Source organism: Tyto alba, unplaced genomic scaffold, assembly GCF_018691265.1.
Source record: "Tyto alba isolate M040663 unplaced genomic scaffold, T.alba_DEE_v4.0 Super-Scaffold_30, whole genome shotgun sequence".
Classification (NCBI taxonomy): domain Eukaryota; kingdom Metazoa; phylum Chordata; class Aves; order Strigiformes; family Tytonidae; genus Tyto; species Tyto alba.
The window spans coordinates 5526233-5544439 of NW_024881305.1; the positions used below are offsets into that span (position 1 = coordinate 5526233).

At 43.6% G+C, this 18207-nt stretch overlaps 1 protein-coding gene across 2 annotated transcripts; it reads left to right on the forward strand.

The window, feature by feature from the left end:
- Nucleotides 1-220: 220 nt before the first annotated feature.
- DYRK3 (dual specificity tyrosine phosphorylation regulated kinase 3) lies at nucleotides 221-12413 on the forward strand. Of its 2 annotated transcripts, none has more exons than XM_042800100.1 (3): nucleotides 221-456; nucleotides 1238-1353; nucleotides 5392-12413. In XM_042800100.1, exons 1-3 carry the CDS (start codon nucleotides 417-419, stop codon nucleotides 6961-6963), a joined length of 1728 nt encoding a protein of 575 aa, XP_042656034.1. In that variant the 5' UTR covers nucleotides 221-416; the 3' UTR covers nucleotides 6964-12413. The 2 variants fall into 2 exon arrangements, with proteins under 2 accessions (XP_042656034.1, XP_042656035.1); XM_042800101.1 differs by having other exon boundaries at nucleotides 1242-1353.
- Nucleotides 12414-18207: the final 5794 nt, after the last annotated feature.

An 18207-nucleotide genomic window follows, 5' to 3' on the forward strand; every position in this document is an offset into this window, starting at 1 on the left:
AAGGGGTCTGCAGGGGCGGGGGGGCACCGGGAGACACGCTGAGGCGGGGAGGAGGAACGGGCAAAAGATTTGGATACGGCTTAAAAAAATATATATATGTGTATATGTGTGTGTGTAACGAGTTTTTATAAAGAGGGCGCTCCCCCGCTTTGCAGCCGCTCCCCCGCCACGGAAGGGGGGGGGGAGAGTAAGGGCGGCGGGGCTCCGCTCCCCGCGCCGCTCCTCCCGCCTCCCCCGCGCCGCTACTGCGCAGGCGCCGCCCGGCGGCGGGTTGCGCGGCGGCGGCGGCGGGGGGGGGAACACGGAACGTTCCCGTGGCAACGGGCGGGCGCAGCGGAGCCTCCCCGCCCGCCGCGGCAGCGCTGGCCGGCGGAGCGGGGCCCGGCGGGGGATGGGGGCCGCCCCCCCCCGGAACGATGCTGCTGGGCAGGAAGGCGGAGGGGCCGCTCGGTGCAGGTGAGGCGGTGGCGGGGGGGGGGGGGTTGGAAGCGGGAGGAGGCGGTGGTCGACGGGCCCTCCCCGGGATGAGCCGCGGGGGTCCCGTGGGGAGCGGGGCCGCGGCCTCGGGGAGGGCCCGCGGGCGAGCGCGGGGTGCAGGCCCCGGGGGGGGGGGGCCGCCTCGCCTCGCCCCGCTCCCCCCCACCCCGGGGCTTCTTCCCTTTGCAAAACTGCCCAGCCCCGGTGCGGCGTCCGTGGCGTTCAGCGTCGCGATTTTAAGTTTTTCAGTAGCATTTGCCAACAGTTACGGGGCAAACCGACACGACCTCCCCCCCGCCCCGCCGCCCTCTCCTTGCAGCAAATCTCCTAACTGTAATTCCCACATATCATTTTTACAGGATAACCTACTTTAAAGGATAGTCCTATCAAGTATTTAAATGTATTCTCGTTTTCTGTTGCTCTCAGCGAGGCTAGTTCGCGATTATCCTACTGAAGGGAAAATGGGGAGTATGTTGGTCAGTGTTTCTAAAGGATATATTTGCAGTGCAAAAGTTGATTGAAAAAAAAAAAAAAGAAAAGCTCTAAATTAAAAGCATCACAAATTAAGATTTCCCAAAAGCTTTGCACTCTGTTGTGATATTGCAATGTAGTTGAATTCTGAAGATCATTTAAAAAATGAACAAGAACTGATGATCTTACAGACTAAAGTGTGCCAAGTGAGATACATTTCAGCGTTTGTCTCTGTCTGTGTCAATGTGAATTGTTGTGACTTACTGGTTTGTCTATGGGACATTTCCAGCCAGGTTTGGAGATGGATTATATGACTCCTACATGAGGATCGATCAGATTAGATACCAAGAGTCTACAAGTGAAGAACACAGCCCCTCAGGACTTCCTTCCCTTGGAAGATCTAATGTGAGTATTTTAAAGTCATCTGGATCTTCACATTGTGTTGTGTGGCAGTGAGAGCTATGAAGGAGTTGGATACCTACTTATAAAGAATAAATTTGAGAAGTGGGATGTTGCAGCTTTGTAGTAGCTTATTAACATTACTGCTTTTACTAAGCATAAAAATGATGTGGTATTGTGTTCAATGTAGAACTTGCTAGACAGCCTCAGAAATACTATTTTACTATGCTTAGCTCATGTTTTAATCAAGAAAGTTATTTTACAAAAGGCTGAAGTGTTCAGCCATGTCACCTTGTATGGTGATAAGTATGTAAATCCACACAGGCTTTGCTTTACCTCTTGCATGTTTCCATTTTAGTTTCCCTCATGAAAATTCCAAGAGATAAGTACTTATAAACAGCAGAAGGAGCGGTGTGGGTTTGCATGGCTGCCAAACATCTCATAAAAGTATCTTTCTCCTCTGAAAACTTTGGCATTATCTGCCACTTCGTTTGCTAGCAAAATAGCTCTTCATGGACCAAAGGTGTTAACATGTCTTTGTAAGTGCTGTGTTTCCTCAGCACATGTGGAGTTGCGAGATCTTTCCTTAAAGTGATTCGACTGAGCAAGGGTGGTCATGTTTAGCTGTACAGGGATCTGACCTTTATATGGTTTTTAAATGTGTTTTGGCTCTTACTGAATTTTGGCAGAAGTGAAGGAGCTTGAGCTTAAAAAAACCCACTCTCTAAAAAGTGAAAATATACATTTCATGGAGTAAGATGCATTTGAAAATCATCACCTTGTGGGAATTTATTGTAACAGATATTAGTAATTAATTTGGTCTGTGCTGTTCACTGAGCAAACTCAGTAGCATGAGTCTGTGTTTTGTCTTTCGGGTAATATTGAGGGAGAGCAGAAATTTAGAGATTTGTGGAGTAGTAGAGTTTGAAGAGTAGTGGGTTGGTTTTTTCTTTTTTTTTGCAAGGAGATGGGCACTTTTAAATGGCAGTGTTTAATTCATACTGTAACTTCAGTTGTTCACAACTGAACAGAAATCAATAGAATGGACCTATCCAGTTAAACACAAATATAGCTCTATGAATATTTTGTTTCACTGGTATATCTTTATTCTTCATCAGTATTTTGTCCATCAGGACTGTTAACTTCTTAGGGCCAGAATAAAGATTATAAAATGCCTACTTTTGCCATGATGACACATCAAAAAATACTTTAGTGGTATCTTGCAAGCAGGAACTGAGATGAAACATGCAAGGATGAAAATCATGATGCTCAATTTTAATGGGGAAGTATCTGGAATTAAGTGATATTTGGTTTCTTTCTTGAAAGATTTTTGTATTACGATGTAATGTTATGTGAGAATTGAAGAGTTCTCATGTCTGCAGCTGTCCATTTTTTTCATCTTAGCTATATGAGAACATAAATATCTCTGTTTTGAGAATACATGGGTTTAATTCAGTTTGTTTAATTCAGTGTTCATAACTGATGCACTTTTTCAAACCAGTGGTGTAGAAACTGGGTTAACCATTTCCTTCTCAATTAAAATGAAGTTCTGTAAGTATGTGAAAATCTTCAACAGGGTGCCACTTGTGTTGTCAGCCTAATTTCTTGGCTGCTGGTAGCACTTCATCAATAAAACAAAACCTGTACAGCCTCTGATTCATAAAAGAAAGCTGATGTTACCCAGAAGTCATCTGACTTTAAGGCTAGCTCTTCTGAGTTCAAGACTGATCTAAATTTGTGTCTCATCGTCATGTGGCAAATGATTTTGGTAGTTCTCTAAGAATGAAAACTTAGTCCTTGCTACTGAATGGCTGTTGAGTTGGGTTTGAGATCCAAAGCCATGCCTTCTTCATTAATAAATAGTTTCAGGATAAATGGAGTAATTAATTCCTTGTTTATTTAGGGATTCAAAGGTACAAAATGTTTGCTGCAAACAACAGTATTAGCAGGCTTGCTGTTGCTCCTGAATAGAGAATATTTAGATTTAGCAGTGTTTGAAAGGCGTTCACGCTTTATTGTGTTGCTACAATTGATGACAGTCAGACTGTTAACGCCATTTTTTGGAAATCAAATACTTGGGGGAAGTTTATGTGGTAAGTGTCATTTCTGCCGTACAGTAGCACGTTTTGAAGTCTTGGTGTGTAATTCAGTCACCCAGCTAGAGAAGGCGGGGAGCCCTGCTAATACAAACTGCCAGGGCGATATTCTTGCGGCAGGGTGGCTGGCTCCAAAGCTGCAGTTGTGTCTATTCTGAATTGCAGTGATAAAAAGCTACTTCTGTTGTGCAAACAATTGAAACCCAAGTAGGAAGAATGTCACGTTTTGATTGCAGAGGTGAAAATAAGACTTTTAGTCTAGGACAGGCTTGTCTTGTTTCAGTTTTCCCTCTCTCTCCTGCTCCCCCTGGAAAACCTCAGAAAACAAACAAGTGTGAACCTTGTTCTGTGCTTATGTTCTCTGTTTATTTGTAAACTTACTGTCTGAGTCTGCTGGACTGAATAGTCTTTTAGCCAGCTCTGAAAATATGTCATTCTTATCTCGGCAGTTCAGCCAGACTCCGAGAAAAAGGCGTTTATTCTAAGTTACCGGGGTTGGGCTTTGTTTTTGTGTTTAAGACTTTCTGGAAAGGCGTGTCTCTTACAGTATGCTGTATTTTTGGGTTGATAGGATGCAGAGTAGTGGAACTTAGTAGGATGTATCCGATAGCCCTTAGTCACCATTGATAAGGACTGACTTCTGCAGGAAGTGCCCAGTTTTTGGGGGCTTGTGAGCACGAGCTAACATTTCAAGGCAGCACCAACAAACAGACTCTTGAGAGACGTGTGTAGTTGTTTTTGGCGAGAACATTCACTTCCCTTATTTACTGACTGTGCTGAGATGTTGGATTGTATGTAACTGAAAAGGAATTTGGTTTTATTGCTGTGGATCTGCAGGTTTATTTATATTTTTTGTTTGATTCCTGTGTAGTTATTTTGGTTTTCAGGGATTCGGTTTGGCATGTGTCTCAAATCTTTATTTTTAAATTAAAGGACAAAATGGAAAACAGATGTTGCTACTCTAGTCATGGCTTCTTCAGTGTTGCCCAGGGTAAGACAACACCTCTCTGCTGTCTATCAGCATGGAGCGTCAATGAGAACAGGGGACTAACTGCTGTCCTAGTAAGGAACTGAACTCCAGGGAGCTCAGCATTTACTAAACTGTAAAAATGACAACCCTGAAAAATTTCACAGTGCCTTTCTCACCTTCTATGCATTCATTTCAGATGTAAATATTTTAACATATGGCAGTAAGAGTCAGTGGTTAGAAACTACTGTCAACTAAGTTGGAGTAAGAGATATTCTTGATTATTCAAAGCTTCCAAATCTATCTTAAGATAGTTGTGCAGCTATCATGATTTCAGAGGAAGCTGTGGATATAATGGTATTTTCTCCTTCAAAGAAAAAACTTCTTTATTTTTTTTTTTTTAAGTATTGTATCTTGTCTTGCTCTGCCATCCTTTTCCGTTCAGCCTGGTTACACCAGCCTCATGTCACCTGCTGTCGTTTCTTTGTCCTCCTCTGGCACACTTGTCTGCAGTATTCCTGACACTTCTCTGCACATCCATGATCTGGTGCACGTTTCAGACAGGTGCAAGCTGCATCTGTCGCTGGTTGCGTTCGCTGCACCCACGTTTAAAGCTAAACATAGCTGTTCCCCGGCTGTTTGCTGACTACGTGCATACTAGTAGAGATAGGTATTGTGTCCTTGTTTGAGTGTTTGGCTGTCTGGGGTTTACCCTTTATGGACTTAAAAGTACACTACGTTTGTGCAAGTGCTTGTTTCAGTAAGTTGCATTCTCTTTGTGTACCCTTCTATAACTATGCTTCTAACTTGAGTTACTTTAGGTCCAGAATTTTGTATTTGTTCCTAATAGAAATGCAAAACCTGTGGATGTTACTGGTTTTGTTTTACATGTAATTGATTTTATTCTTGGTCTGTGATTTAAAAGAAAAAAGTAAATTTGTTGTTTGTTTGTTTGTTTTTTTCTTTTGCCCCCGTCTGTAGGTTTCTAGCAACAAACTCGCAATGAAGGATCACCCTCTGAGTGGAAGTCAGGTCAAAGTGGAGCAATTATTTGAGGACTCTGGCAACAGAAGGAGTAGCACTCTTCAGTCTGCAGGAATTACTGGTTTGGACAGATCTCTTCCTTCCCTGACAAAAGATAAAAGTATAGAGAGCATAAGTACTTCTAAAAGTGGTGGTAGTTCCTCAAAAGCACATAAAGCCATTTCTCAAGCTCCAGAGCAAGCTGTCAAACAGTACAAACATCAGCTATCTGCTTATGAGCAGCAAGAGATATTTAATTTTTCTGAAATTTACTTTGTGGGTCCAGCTGCAAAAAAGAGACAAGGAGTAATTGGTGGTCCCAACAATGGAGGTTATGATGATGACCAAGGCAGCTACATTCACGTGCCCCATGACCATCTTGCTTACCGGTATGAAGTACTCAAAATCATTGGCAAGGGCAGTTTTGGACAAGTTGCTAAAGTCTACGATCACAAACTCCACCAACACTTAGCCTTAAAGATGGTTCGCAATGAAAAGAGGTTCCACCGCCAAGCAGCAGAAGAAATCCGGATTCTGGAGCATCTGAAGAAGCAGGATAAAACGGGCAGTATGAACGTTATTCACATGCTGGAAAGCTTCACCTTTCGGAACCACATCTGTATGACTTTTGAACTCCTGAGTATGAACTTGTATGAGCTGATAAAAAGAAATAAGTTTCAGGGCTTCAGTATCCAACTGGTACGCAAGTTTGCTCACTCCATACTGCAGTGTTTGGATGCCCTTTATAGAAACAAAATCATACACTGTGACCTGAAGCCAGAAAATATCCTCCTAAAACAGCAAGGGAGGAGTGGAATCAAGGTTATAGATTTTGGGTCCAGCTGTTTTGAGCACCAAAGAGTCTACACGTACATTCAGTCTCGATTTTATCGGGCACCAGAGGTAATTCTGGGAAGTCGCTATGGGATGCCCATAGACATGTGGAGTTTTGGCTGTATTCTGGTGGAGCTATTGACTGGATACCCTCTTTTTCCTGGAGAGGACGAGGGAGACCAGCTGGCTTGTATGATGGAACTCCTTGGAATGCCACCTCAGAAGCTTTTGGATCAGTCCAAGCGAGCCAAGAACTTCATCAACTCTAAGGGTCATCCTCGCTACTGCACTGTAACTACACATGCAGATGGAAGAGTGACCCTTAACGGGAGTCGATCGCGCCGGGGTAAAGCACGAGGTGCTCCAGGGAACAAAGACTGGGTGACGGCACTGAAAGGCTGCGATGACCCCTTGTTTATAGAATTCTTAAAAGAGTGTCTCAGCTGGGATCCTGCCACACGCATGACTCCAAGTCAGGCCTTAAGGCACCCTTGGATTTGTAAACGAACGCCCAAACCACCCAGCACTGATAAAACCTGCAATAAACGGATTTCTAGCTATACGAGTTCTTTCACAGGAATTGGTTCCAAGTTGCCTCCTGTAGTTGGAGTAGCGAACAAGCTGAGGGCTAATTTAACATCCGACTCCAATGGCACTATACCTCTATGTACTGTGCTACCCAAACTGGTCAGCTAATAGAGAATTGCGTATTTCCAGAACACGTACCTTGTATTTTAATTGTTTGTTAATAATGTGTAAGGAAGTTAAATGCAGAGGTTTTTAATGGATTTACTTTTTATTAGAGGCTAAATCTTGAATATAAAAAGTTCAGTCAAAATGTACACATTTAAAGGGCTAACGTTTATCCAATTGTTTCACTCACAGTGTGGTGCATATTACATTACTGGGTAGGTCAGCTCAGCTGTTGAGTACAGTTTGGCAGACATGCTATTTAATAATGTTGTTTTAGAAATCAAACTGTTTCTTATCAGGATGGTTTAACAGATTCCTTTGCTTAAGATAGCAAAGGAAATTGATTTAAAATACATGTTTTCAGTTAATCTTCAACTGAACTCTTTTTATTCTGGGCAGAGTTTTTACATCTATTGTCAAAAGCACAAATGTGTTAATGTAATGCATTAGGAACTTACTTGCAAATTGCTAACTTATGTTTGAAGAATTTTATTTCTCTGCTGCTTTTCCCATATCAATCCTGACTGAGATTTTTAAAAAGTACCATGGGATGTAGACACCAAAGGAATTTGGTGTTGAAATTTTATCATCTGAATATTTTTTTTCCAAAGGGGCATAGAAATGCCATGAAACACAGGATCTAACTAAATAAAACTACTAACTTCTGTCCACTTGCTATTTCCCTTAAAAGTCTATGGAAAGCTGGTAGGGGAATTCAAGATCAGGACTGGTCCATGACGAGTGTGGGCCAGTTTATTCAGGGCTAATGAATCATTTGTATGTTTCCTTGAAGCTCAGATTTAAATCATCCCTTCTGCCAGGTGTGTGTGTTTGTTTTCCTGTGTTGTTTCCAAAACAAAATGTTGAACTTAAAGAACTGTTTGATATACATGTTTAAATTCTGGTCACTTAAAAATTTTCTTTTTGTGTAGAGTGCATTCCTTTGAATTACATGGACCTCTTTTAATAAAAAGCAAACATGCCACCCCTGTCAGACAAGAAAGAGTTTTTAAGGCCCAGGACTGTTACTAGAAAATGTCAGGGGGCACACTTAATTGGAAATGTGCTCTGAAATCTAAGCATAACTCTGAAATATCAGGAAAGATTGATAAGGTGCAAGAACTGGTGGATCCAAATCAAAATGTGTTATGAGAAGATTTATTTCTAATCAAATTCTTTCAGGTCTTTGAGAGAGAAATGACTACATTTTCTCATTCTTTAAATATATGACCTTGTGTTTCCTCTTCCTTTATCTTCCAAGAACATGAAAAGGTGGTGTGACCTGTAATGACAACAGCACAACTTGTTCGGGTTGTTACTTGTTGCAGCCGCATGGCCCGAGTCCATTTATAAAACCATCTGATCTCTTGCCAGGTGCCTGAACAGAATTTTAAATACACTTTAGAGCTTTTATGAACAGAAGGTTTTATATTTAATGAGCTTCTCTGTGGCAGGTTTTTAATGTTAAGGAGACTCTCAGTATACAAAGAATTATCAGGGTGATTTTTAAGATAAGGTGACCACATGTTCAGTAGGAGACCCTCCCTCTGAGAAGATGGGGCTGTATTTTCTTCTCTGCTCTGTTTAATTACAGCACTGGTAAAACGCTGGGTGGAGGCCTGCATAAAAAGGCAAAAAGACAGAGCTAAAGCTCCAAACTTTCCAGGACTGTTTAAACTGAGGTCCTCATGTACATAGCTTTTCTGAGTTCTTTTGTTTTACAAGTGTAAATTCAATAAGCCTAATAATAATATTAAAATAACAGTCTAACCTTTATCTGTGCGTCTACAGGTAATACCAGTGTATATGGTATGTTCATGGTTCATTTCATAATGATGCATGACTGGTATTTTTTTTATTTGGCTTGGCTGAGTGGAGTTTTATTTAAATGGAGAATCGAGAAAGTGGATTTTGGGGGGAAGTGGCGGAAGACACCATCAATTTTGGTAGAATTTCTAATAGATGTGGCACCATTCCAGAAGCCAGAAACATTCTTCCTTCTCTGCCCTTTATGCATTTTCTTACAAAATATACCTGGTGAGTGAGGAGAAAGGAACCTTTTGGAAGCAATAGCTTGTTAGGAAAGATGCATAGAAAAGCACTTTATAGAGAGACTGTCAAGTGATGGTAGTGTCTGGAGCCTGGCAGAAGACAGTAGACTGTTGGTGTGCTAGGACTGTACGAACAGGTCTCTTAGGAGCATAGAGCAGTATCTTGGTTCTAAACCATTTTCATCTATAAAATGCCAAATGTAAAATAATCATTCTCCTGTGACTTCTGGGAACTAGTTACTGTGAGGTAACTTCTGGTGTACACACAGTAATGTCACTTAAGTCTGGTGCTGTAGAACAGCAGATAAAGTCATTAGCTGGCAAGAACGTTGCTTTATATCTAGAAAATGCGTTCAGCATGACCTGATTGCACAGCGTGCCTGCCCGTTATGAGTTGTGTATGTTTAAGACTGGATCTTTCTTACTCGGGACGACTATATTTTAAAATCAAGTACATAGTTAACTGTCTTGCTAATTTGTGTCTCTTTTCTATGTGGCCACAGTCGGTGAGAAGGAAAAGGAAGCAGCCTCAGCAAATTTTTGCTATATTGAAAAGGACTTATTCATAACCCAGGGAATACAGCTGAGAGTATTTTGGTCTTGTTTCCAATTACTGAGCCCCATTTTCTCTATGAAATATTTGCTTTCAGTGAATAGTGTGACACAGTATTCCCAAACTGGGAGAGCCCTCCAGGTGAGCTCGTGAATCTTGGATCTGGGAGAGCGGTGAGGAATCGTCCCTGCAAGCACTTGACCTGTTGAGTTCCCTGTGACTCAGTGTAGGAATTGTCCACAGCCACGCGTGGAGGGTTGGCCCATGGCCTGTGTTGGACAGTGTCGTTTGTAAAGTCACAGTCACGGTGCCTGTCATTGCTGAGATACAGTTGAACCTCAAATTCACACTTTGTTTTTTGGAAAGTTAAATTCTAGCGAGGTCTGAAATCGCCAGAAGGCCATCCTTTTCATTCATCGTGATACTGGTTAGAATGGTTAAAAGTAGTCTAAAACTGAACTTGTCTAAACAGGTTTTCAGAACGGCTTTTATTTTTGTGGTAACTCTGTTTCGCAGGTTTGTTAATCTGCTAGCACTAGTAGGGTTCCGCTGGAACTTCAATCATGGTCTTCTAGGAAGTTAGAACAAAACAAATGCAATTACTTGAGTTTACAGCAAAACAGACATTGTGTTTATAAAAGTCACCTAAACTTGCTTTAAAACGTTCCTTACAGCTTCCCTCTGTTTTACTGCACTGTTAGTCTCTGTATTGTAAATAACATGCTCTGTTTATTGTCTGCATTTTTAGCTGTTTGGTTTAGCAATGTTTTTATATAAACAAATGACAAGGCGTGCGCATCACATCTGACAGATACACATTGCTTCTGCACTGGGGTCCAAATATTATCTGCCTGACCAAGTTTCAGGAAGAAACTTGTTTTGATTTGAACTCGGTGGGACAGTGAAGTATTCTTCCCTGCGGGACGTGGTACCGCAGACAGACACACACCCAGGCTGCGTTTTGTTCTTTGCAGGTTCAGTCTTACTAACGCCAACTGCTGGATGTGAAGCTTGTTTCACAACACTGACCCGATTCTAGAGATCACCTGCGTACCACACAATCTTCACTAGAGTTCTTTATCCTTCCCATCCAGCTTGAATAGGAGCTCTAGTTGTCCGGTGACCTAAGAATTCACAACAGACTAACTGAAAAGCTTTAAGGTGACTTTTGTGGAAGAGTGAGTGTGTCGCTCACCATCGTTGTGACCTGTTCGGACCTTCACGCAGTTGAAAACTTTTTAAGCAGCAATTTATCAGTAGAGGTTCTTAGCAATGGTCATCCTCTTTAAAACTACCTCTGAAATAAACCTAGGGTCCTTTTTAATGGGATATTCACTGCAGACTACAGCTCTTCTTTTTTTTCCTTGTTTAATACTAATAGCTGGTTTGGCTGTGAAACACACACATGATGATCTCAGCAATGTCTTACTAATCCTCGCCATACAAGCAAAAGGCTGATGCTGCACCCAGAGATCTCTGCTGAAATGATTGATACAAATCCCCTGCCTGCCAAAGTTTAATGCTGTTGTGGAAGTGGAGAGCCAAAATAATATGGAAAGATCTGCGGTACTTCTCTGTGGTACCCAGCTGGGATTCAAAACAAACTGCACCGACAGACTTTTCTTTAATGAAAAAACCTGTAGGTTTTGCATGTGTTGAGCACTTGGTGTTGTGGGTACCTGGAAGTTTTGAAAATCAGACATCATGTTTTTGTACCTAGTGCTTATCACAGATATCACTTGATTGATTTATTTATTTTTTATTAATTTGATAAGGGTTTGGGGACATGTATACACTTCATACTTCCCATAAAAGAGCCCTTACGTTTTCTAGAACTCCACAGATATCTTACAGTTTTTTAATTCCCACTGCAACGTGTAAAAACCTTGGGTCATCAGAGCAGTCTTGGATAGGTGAACGTTGTCCCTGTGCTCAGAGGGTGCAGTGACTTTAATCCAAATACAGTTCTTGCAGACAGGCTAACTAGGTCAGTAAGTCTGTGTCGCTAAAAGAATAACCCATGTTCCCTATACATAGTACTGTGCCTTATTATTTTACCAGCCTACATCTGTCTCGGTGCAATCAAATTACTATTCAGGGTTTCTTATACATTGCAGATGTTCATACTAAATGTCAATGTCTACAGAATTTACAGGTTAGCCTTTTTATTATAAATATTGTGATGAGGTGTAATATGGTGGAGAATGCAGAAGACATTTAAAGTGCATGTGAATATAACTCTGTGAAGGAACACTTTGGAAATAAGTCAGTCTCAAACTATGTATCTAAATGTATTGAACAGATATTTCCTAAAGCTGTATTTCGGTTCATTTTTTTAAAAAAATAAATACCTAATTTTCTTTAGCAACAGACTGTGCAAATTCCTAAAAGTCCTTGATTAAAAAAAAAAAAAAAAAAGTATTAATTATTTCCAGATGGTGTAACTTACTTTGTATTGCCAGGCACTACCTTCTGTGGCATCTAACTAGATGTGAGTAGAAAATTTTCAGACTCTGTGTGAATAGATGATTTCAGTGTGTCTATGCTACATGTGATGAATGTTCTGATCTGACATATGTTCTTCTCATTAACAGTGCTGTAATTAGAACATATCGAAGTTTTGCCATGACATTCTTCAGTTGTCACTTTCTTATTCAGCCCACTAGAGATCTTTTTAAAGCCCAGAATCCTGCTTATCCCTAGGCTGAAAAGAGAAATCCAGTAATAGCCACTTAAGGAAGATTTGCTTTTATTAGAAACCTATAAATGGGTAACCTACTGTACACAAGTGGATATTGGAATAGTTTGAAGATGAAATCATGCTGCAATAAAATGGTCTCTAGCTATGACCTATATGATTAAACGATGCATGTTACATTGCAGAAAGTTTGCAGACAACACCAAGTGAATTTTTAACTTGCTTGTTTTAACGTGGGTGAATGGCAGTATTTGATTAAAAAAAGTTTGCAGTCTGAAAAACGTAAGAGAGTATGTACATGCAGACACTGAAGTGTTCTTTGAATGTCTTGCTTTATAGTGTATGTATGTACATACGTGTAGCTACGCAGCCGGCAGGCACGGCGCCTGCGCAGTCTGCCATGGTTACTGATTTTCAAGGGACAGGCTCTGTACGAGGGTTTTGTATGACCGAGTGGCGTTTTCTCAGGCACAGCAGCTCATTTTAAAAAAATAAGCTTACCTTGCCGTGCTGTAATACTTGTTGATGTAATATGATAAGGTATTGTGTCACAAATTCCGCTGTTTGAAGCTGCACAGGGTGCTGTAAGGAGCAGCACTGTGTAATGCCAGCTGAGGAATCCGATCCTGAAGCTGTATTCACATAATTCTGCCTGTCTAAATTATGCTGAGGGATGTCAATAAAAAAATCTGCATCTCTGCACAAAAAGTCAGATTGTGAGGCAGAAGCCTGGAGTCTGGCCCGCTGTTGCTTTTGTGGTATATTCCATCCATTATTAATTATTATCATTCATTAATTAATGGGGTTTCTTGAAGGAAAAATTAATCAGGAGATTCTTGAGTCATTTTGACAGGCAGAAGAAGAAAAGATTTACTTGCATTTAGCAATATTCCTTTTGATTCACTGGGTTTAACTTTTCAACCTTTGCATAGTATGAGGGCAATGCTGCTCCACAGAGCAGTTTCATTTAGCACAAAGTGCTTTAAAAAGCAGCTGCATCAGTCTAGTGAGCGAGTTGTTGCTTGGCACAAATTTGTCCAGTGTAATTTTTGCCTACTGACATTTTAAAGACACAGGCCGAGGGCTCTTTTGAAGCTGCCTATGTAATTTATACTTGTAAGCCAAGATTTTTCAGTGGTGGTTAGCTGTTTTGGAGCTTCAGATTTGGGTCTTCTGCTTGATATGTTTCCAAAGGACCTGATTTTTCTGAAAATAAGAGCCAAGGACTTCCTAGAGCCATTCCAAAGGGCCTCAAAATTGCCTGACCGGACGTATCTTCTAGTGACAGCAATGGTATAAATTGTCCAGTGATAAGGAGCCTGCTCAACTGGGCTGTGCTGGGCTGCACCTCCTGCTCGCGCTGCCGCCGAGGAGCTGCCTGGCAGGAGCTTTAGGTGGCCCTCGGGTGAATTGTCTGCTGGAACGGGTGGAATCAAGGGAAATTCTCTGCTGGAACGGGTCAGTCTGTACGGGGAGTGTCTCTGAGCCTTGTTTCCAGTTCTTACACACACACTGTTCTTACGGGCGTGGATCAGAGTGTGGCTCAAGGCTGTGTGCACCAAAGAGGTGTATTTTGCCCAGAACTAGGTTTTCTTTAAGAAGCAGCTGGCAAGCTAGTGCTAGTCTTCGTATGATTCATCTAATCCTTTTTATAAACTTTGCTGCACAGGCGATGAATGAATGGTAGACAGCGTTGAGTTTGTTTTCTTTCCTCTTGTCAGATTAGCCTAACGGGCTTTACGAGGGCTTTTTAGGACAGCCACATGCACAGATGCTCAGAAAAGTCCTTTTCCTCTGAGACTGTTTCCTTCTCTTCACGTGAATGCATTTTTTTTGAACAAAGCACGTATGACGTACACTAAATGCTTTTCTGTGGTACCACCTCTGTCTCTCCCCGCTGTTTACACAGACCTAACGAGTGTGCAGGGATGTACCCGATGCAGTTGCAGCCAGCGGCGGCAGACATCTGTGCCCCAAGGCATCTGTGAAGTCTGAACTTATAAGGAGTTGAAGGAGGGTTTGGGACCTGGCGCTCGGCTCCAGCGCGGAATTGCAGGGAGATGGGGTCATCGGCACCAGCACTCTGCAGCTTTTCCCTCGCCTCTTGCGACGGGGGTTTAAATGAACCATCCCTTAAGTGTGCTTCAGCTTGTTTGCTTTGTCTGCGGGGATGAAATAGTTGCCTGAATTAAGTCTGCCCATTCTTAACTGCTGAGAGGAGGTTTCTAAAGATGACAGAGAGTCAGCCCCAGCCTCTTCCTGCGGAGCGGAGCCATGTAAGGACTTGCATTCCTCCCGCTAGCTCGGAAATTGGGATATTTGGCTTTACAACCGGAGCGGAGGGATATTGAAGAGAATTGTTTTCCTGGGCAAGTGGGTTGTAGGTAGGAAGGCAGAGACCATGATTATAATAATTAAGTATAATTAAGCATAGCTGAGAAGGGATTGAAATAAAGAAAGCACATGCCTGATTAGCCCACAGAATTTCCTGTTGAAGGCTGCTGTAAAGACCAGTGACATTGTTTTTAAAACAGGTTGAATTTAATATGAAGTTCTTCATAATTTTAATAGCATTGTTAGAATACCTCAGATGAGCTGCGTTAGAGAAGGGTGCTGTTGAGCAAGGGGATGTCCAGAGGAGAAATAATGCAGCCAGTTCTTGCCCTGGGTGGTTTTCTTGCTGCAGGGGGGTTTCTGGGGCCGTGTCCCTGGAAACGCAAGAAGTTATAACTGAGAAGGAGTTGGGAGAGCAGAGCGTGGTGCTCGGCTGGCGGCCTTCGAGGGCTGTGCAGTGGGTGGCCACGTGGAAGAAGATCCTGTAGGGCAGAAAAAAGAATTGGAAAAACAGGATTTCCACTCTGCCACGCTCAGCAGGATCTCAGTGACTTCTGCTGCTCATTCTGGCATGGCTGAATGATGAGAAGGAAAGAACAAAAGAAGTATTTTATTCAATACTATCGCAGGTCTAACCGATAATGCCCAAGGTCCTCATTCGTGTCCTGCACCGCCCGGGGCTGTGCTTTGCAGTAATATCTTTGGAGCGTGCGTGCGTGCCCATCTTCTGCCCAGCCACTGCCACAACTCCGGGTGACAGCAGCACCAATAATGTTAATGATAGAAGCTGCCAGTCTCTCCAGCAGGTGTTGATGATGAATGGCATAAATGAAATTACATTTGAGGTGTGGGCAGCCAGCTGTAAAGTCATCAAACAGAAAAGGTCATGCAAGTGATTTACACCAGAAGTTCCCTGCTCGCAAAGCCATAAGCACAAAATAAATATGTGCAAGCAAGCAGAGAGGGTAATTTTTTTGTCTGAGGCTGAATCTCTGAGACGTGAACACTATAGCCCCTGTAGATCCCCTCCACAATTCCCTTTAATGCTGGTGCCCTGTGCGGAGCTCAGGGAGTAACAAGCCTTTGGCACAGTTTGGTCGTGATGCTGCCAGCTCTTGTCTGACACGGGATAGAAAGGAGCTGGAGATGAGCAACCCCTGGGGCTTGTGCAGCTCCCTGGCCGCTGCCTCTGGGCTTGGGCTTCTGAAGGTGCCTGGGGAAATGTGCTGCCCACCTTTTGCTCCATGCTGATAGGATTTAGGTGCTTAATTTCTTCTGTAGACATAGATAAATGTTGAAAGAACGGGGGTGGTTTAAGGCAGTTTTGCCTCTTTGCTGGAGGTGCCCTGCAGCACTGCACAGCCTCCCAGTGGGTCCCCAGGCACGGGGAGTGGGTAGCTGTGTTTTCCAGCACTTTCCAGATTCTTACACCCCAGTGATCTTCAAAAATGCCTCTTTAATCCCGTTGCTTCTCGGGGCACAGGGAGGACTGGGCCCAGCACACTGGCTGTGCTGGCTGCAGCTCCCCCTGCTCACTGAATTGCTGGGGAAGGTGGGAGTGAGCACGTTTGGGGGGTGAGTATGAGGAAGCCAGTGGTTATTTTGGGAGGTGCAAGAGGGGAGCAAACAGCCCGGCTTTCATTTCTCAGCCAGCTGGTGCTGATTCAGGATGTTTTTGCAACGACAATTGCGTGGAGCTGAGCCACTGAGGGCTTGGTTACGCATTCTGGCTGCAGTTATATGTGCAGCAGCGTTTTACCTCCCTCATCGTCTTATTTCTCACTGCGTGGGACACTGGTGGTGCTTTTAGGAGAAGCAATAAGATGGCAGGAGGGTAAGAGAAAGCCAAGACCTCCAAGTTGGATTTTCTTCTTCTTTTCCCCAGGCTAATGGGATCACATGCTTTGCTATAACTATTTCCAGACCCCTCTTCAGGATTTTCAGGACTAAGCATGATCCTTTGACACATCCCCATGTGATGGGAAATGCACAAGAATGACACAAACCTTTATAAATATTCTTTGATGATTCTTTTTTTTTTTTTTTCCTATTAAACTAAAACCAGAGCTTCATGCAATGTTCACTCTGTTAGGTCTCATTACACACAGTGGATAAAACAGCCTTTATGAAATGCTTTCTCAGGTTCTGGTTTTGCTCCATGGCCCTTTCTGTGAACTGGCAACGTTACAGAAAGATGCTTTACTTTCCCATAGAGCCACAACAAATGCAGCTTTTGGTGGGCCAAATTTCAGGCATGCTCCCCGCTTCCTTTCCCTGTCTCCAACCTCTTTGCTGCCATTTGCAGAGCTTTTCCTACGTGGCACCGCTGAGGGATTGAGCCAGCAGCAGGGATGGCAGGCGTGGGAGGTGGGAGGTTTGTCCCTGCTGTGGGGTGACCTTGTGCTTCGTTCACCCGCCTGCGCGAAACTTTCACGCAGGAAACCGCAGCCCTGGGAGAGCCGCCCCGAGCAGCAGAGCCGAGGGGCCCTGTGCTTGCAGGACGGTTCTTTTCTTATTTTGTATATGACTGGTTTGGACTCATATATTAGACCATCTGCCTTATTTTCTGTCTGCTGGCTGTGGAGCTTGTTCCTTCCACCCCGATCCTGCCATCACAGCGGGTGTGTTGGCACAGTCCTCGGTCCCAAGCCTGAAGTCCATCTGAAGAAGCCCAAGTCACTTCTCTGACTCCCTTTCCCTGCCTGTAAGGCGGGGATAACAGCTGGAAAGGGACTAGCACACAGCAAAGTAGGTAATGTCTTCCAAACTTTGGGGTACATCCTGGTTCAAGCCCGTATCTGCATCCTTCCAGCACTGTTTTTTGCTGTATCCAGCATCTCTCGGTGTATGCCAGTGTCCAAAAGCCTGTGGTTCATGAAAGGGCAATGCAGATGCTGCTGGGACCAAGGAATCCCAGACCTGCATGGAAGCACCCCTGCTTGCAGCATGGTGGGGCTCTGGGGCACAGCCTGGGGAGCTCACATCCCAAGCAAAACCCCTTTAAAACGTAAACAAATCTCTTCCACCCAAATAAATAAATATTTGTGGCCTCAAAAAAAAAAAAAAAAAAAAAAAAAAAAGAGTTACACCTCCTCTAGCTCCTGTTGCTATTTTTTCAGTTGCTACACAAACAGTTTTATTTCTGGCTTGCACCTCATGCCAGGTCCCAGCCTGCTGCAATGTAATCTCGTGTTATTGGTTTAAGCATGCCGGGGTGGATACGGAGGTTTCGGAGCAAAGCCCCTCCAGCACGGCCCCCGGCAGCTGCTCGGCCTGACCCCGGGCACTTTTAACCTGTTGCTTGGTGGCCCAAGTGTTTTTCCGCCACGCACAGACACCCAGATAAAGCCCTGTCAGCACCCCGCTGCCACAGCACCCGTGTGGGAAGGAGAAGGGGAGAGGCGAGGGCTGAGCCACCGCCAGCCCCTGCCCCTGCCCGGGGGCTGCAGGGGTCCCTGCGCCCCGGCTGTGGCTCTTTGCACCGATGCTGACCCTCAGCCTAACCAGCACTTTGGCTGCTCTGTGCCTTACGGGGAGGCATCACTCACAGCCACCTTTTCAGGGGGTTCAGGAGATCACCCGATTTTTATCTTCTCGGGGGTTGTGCTCCC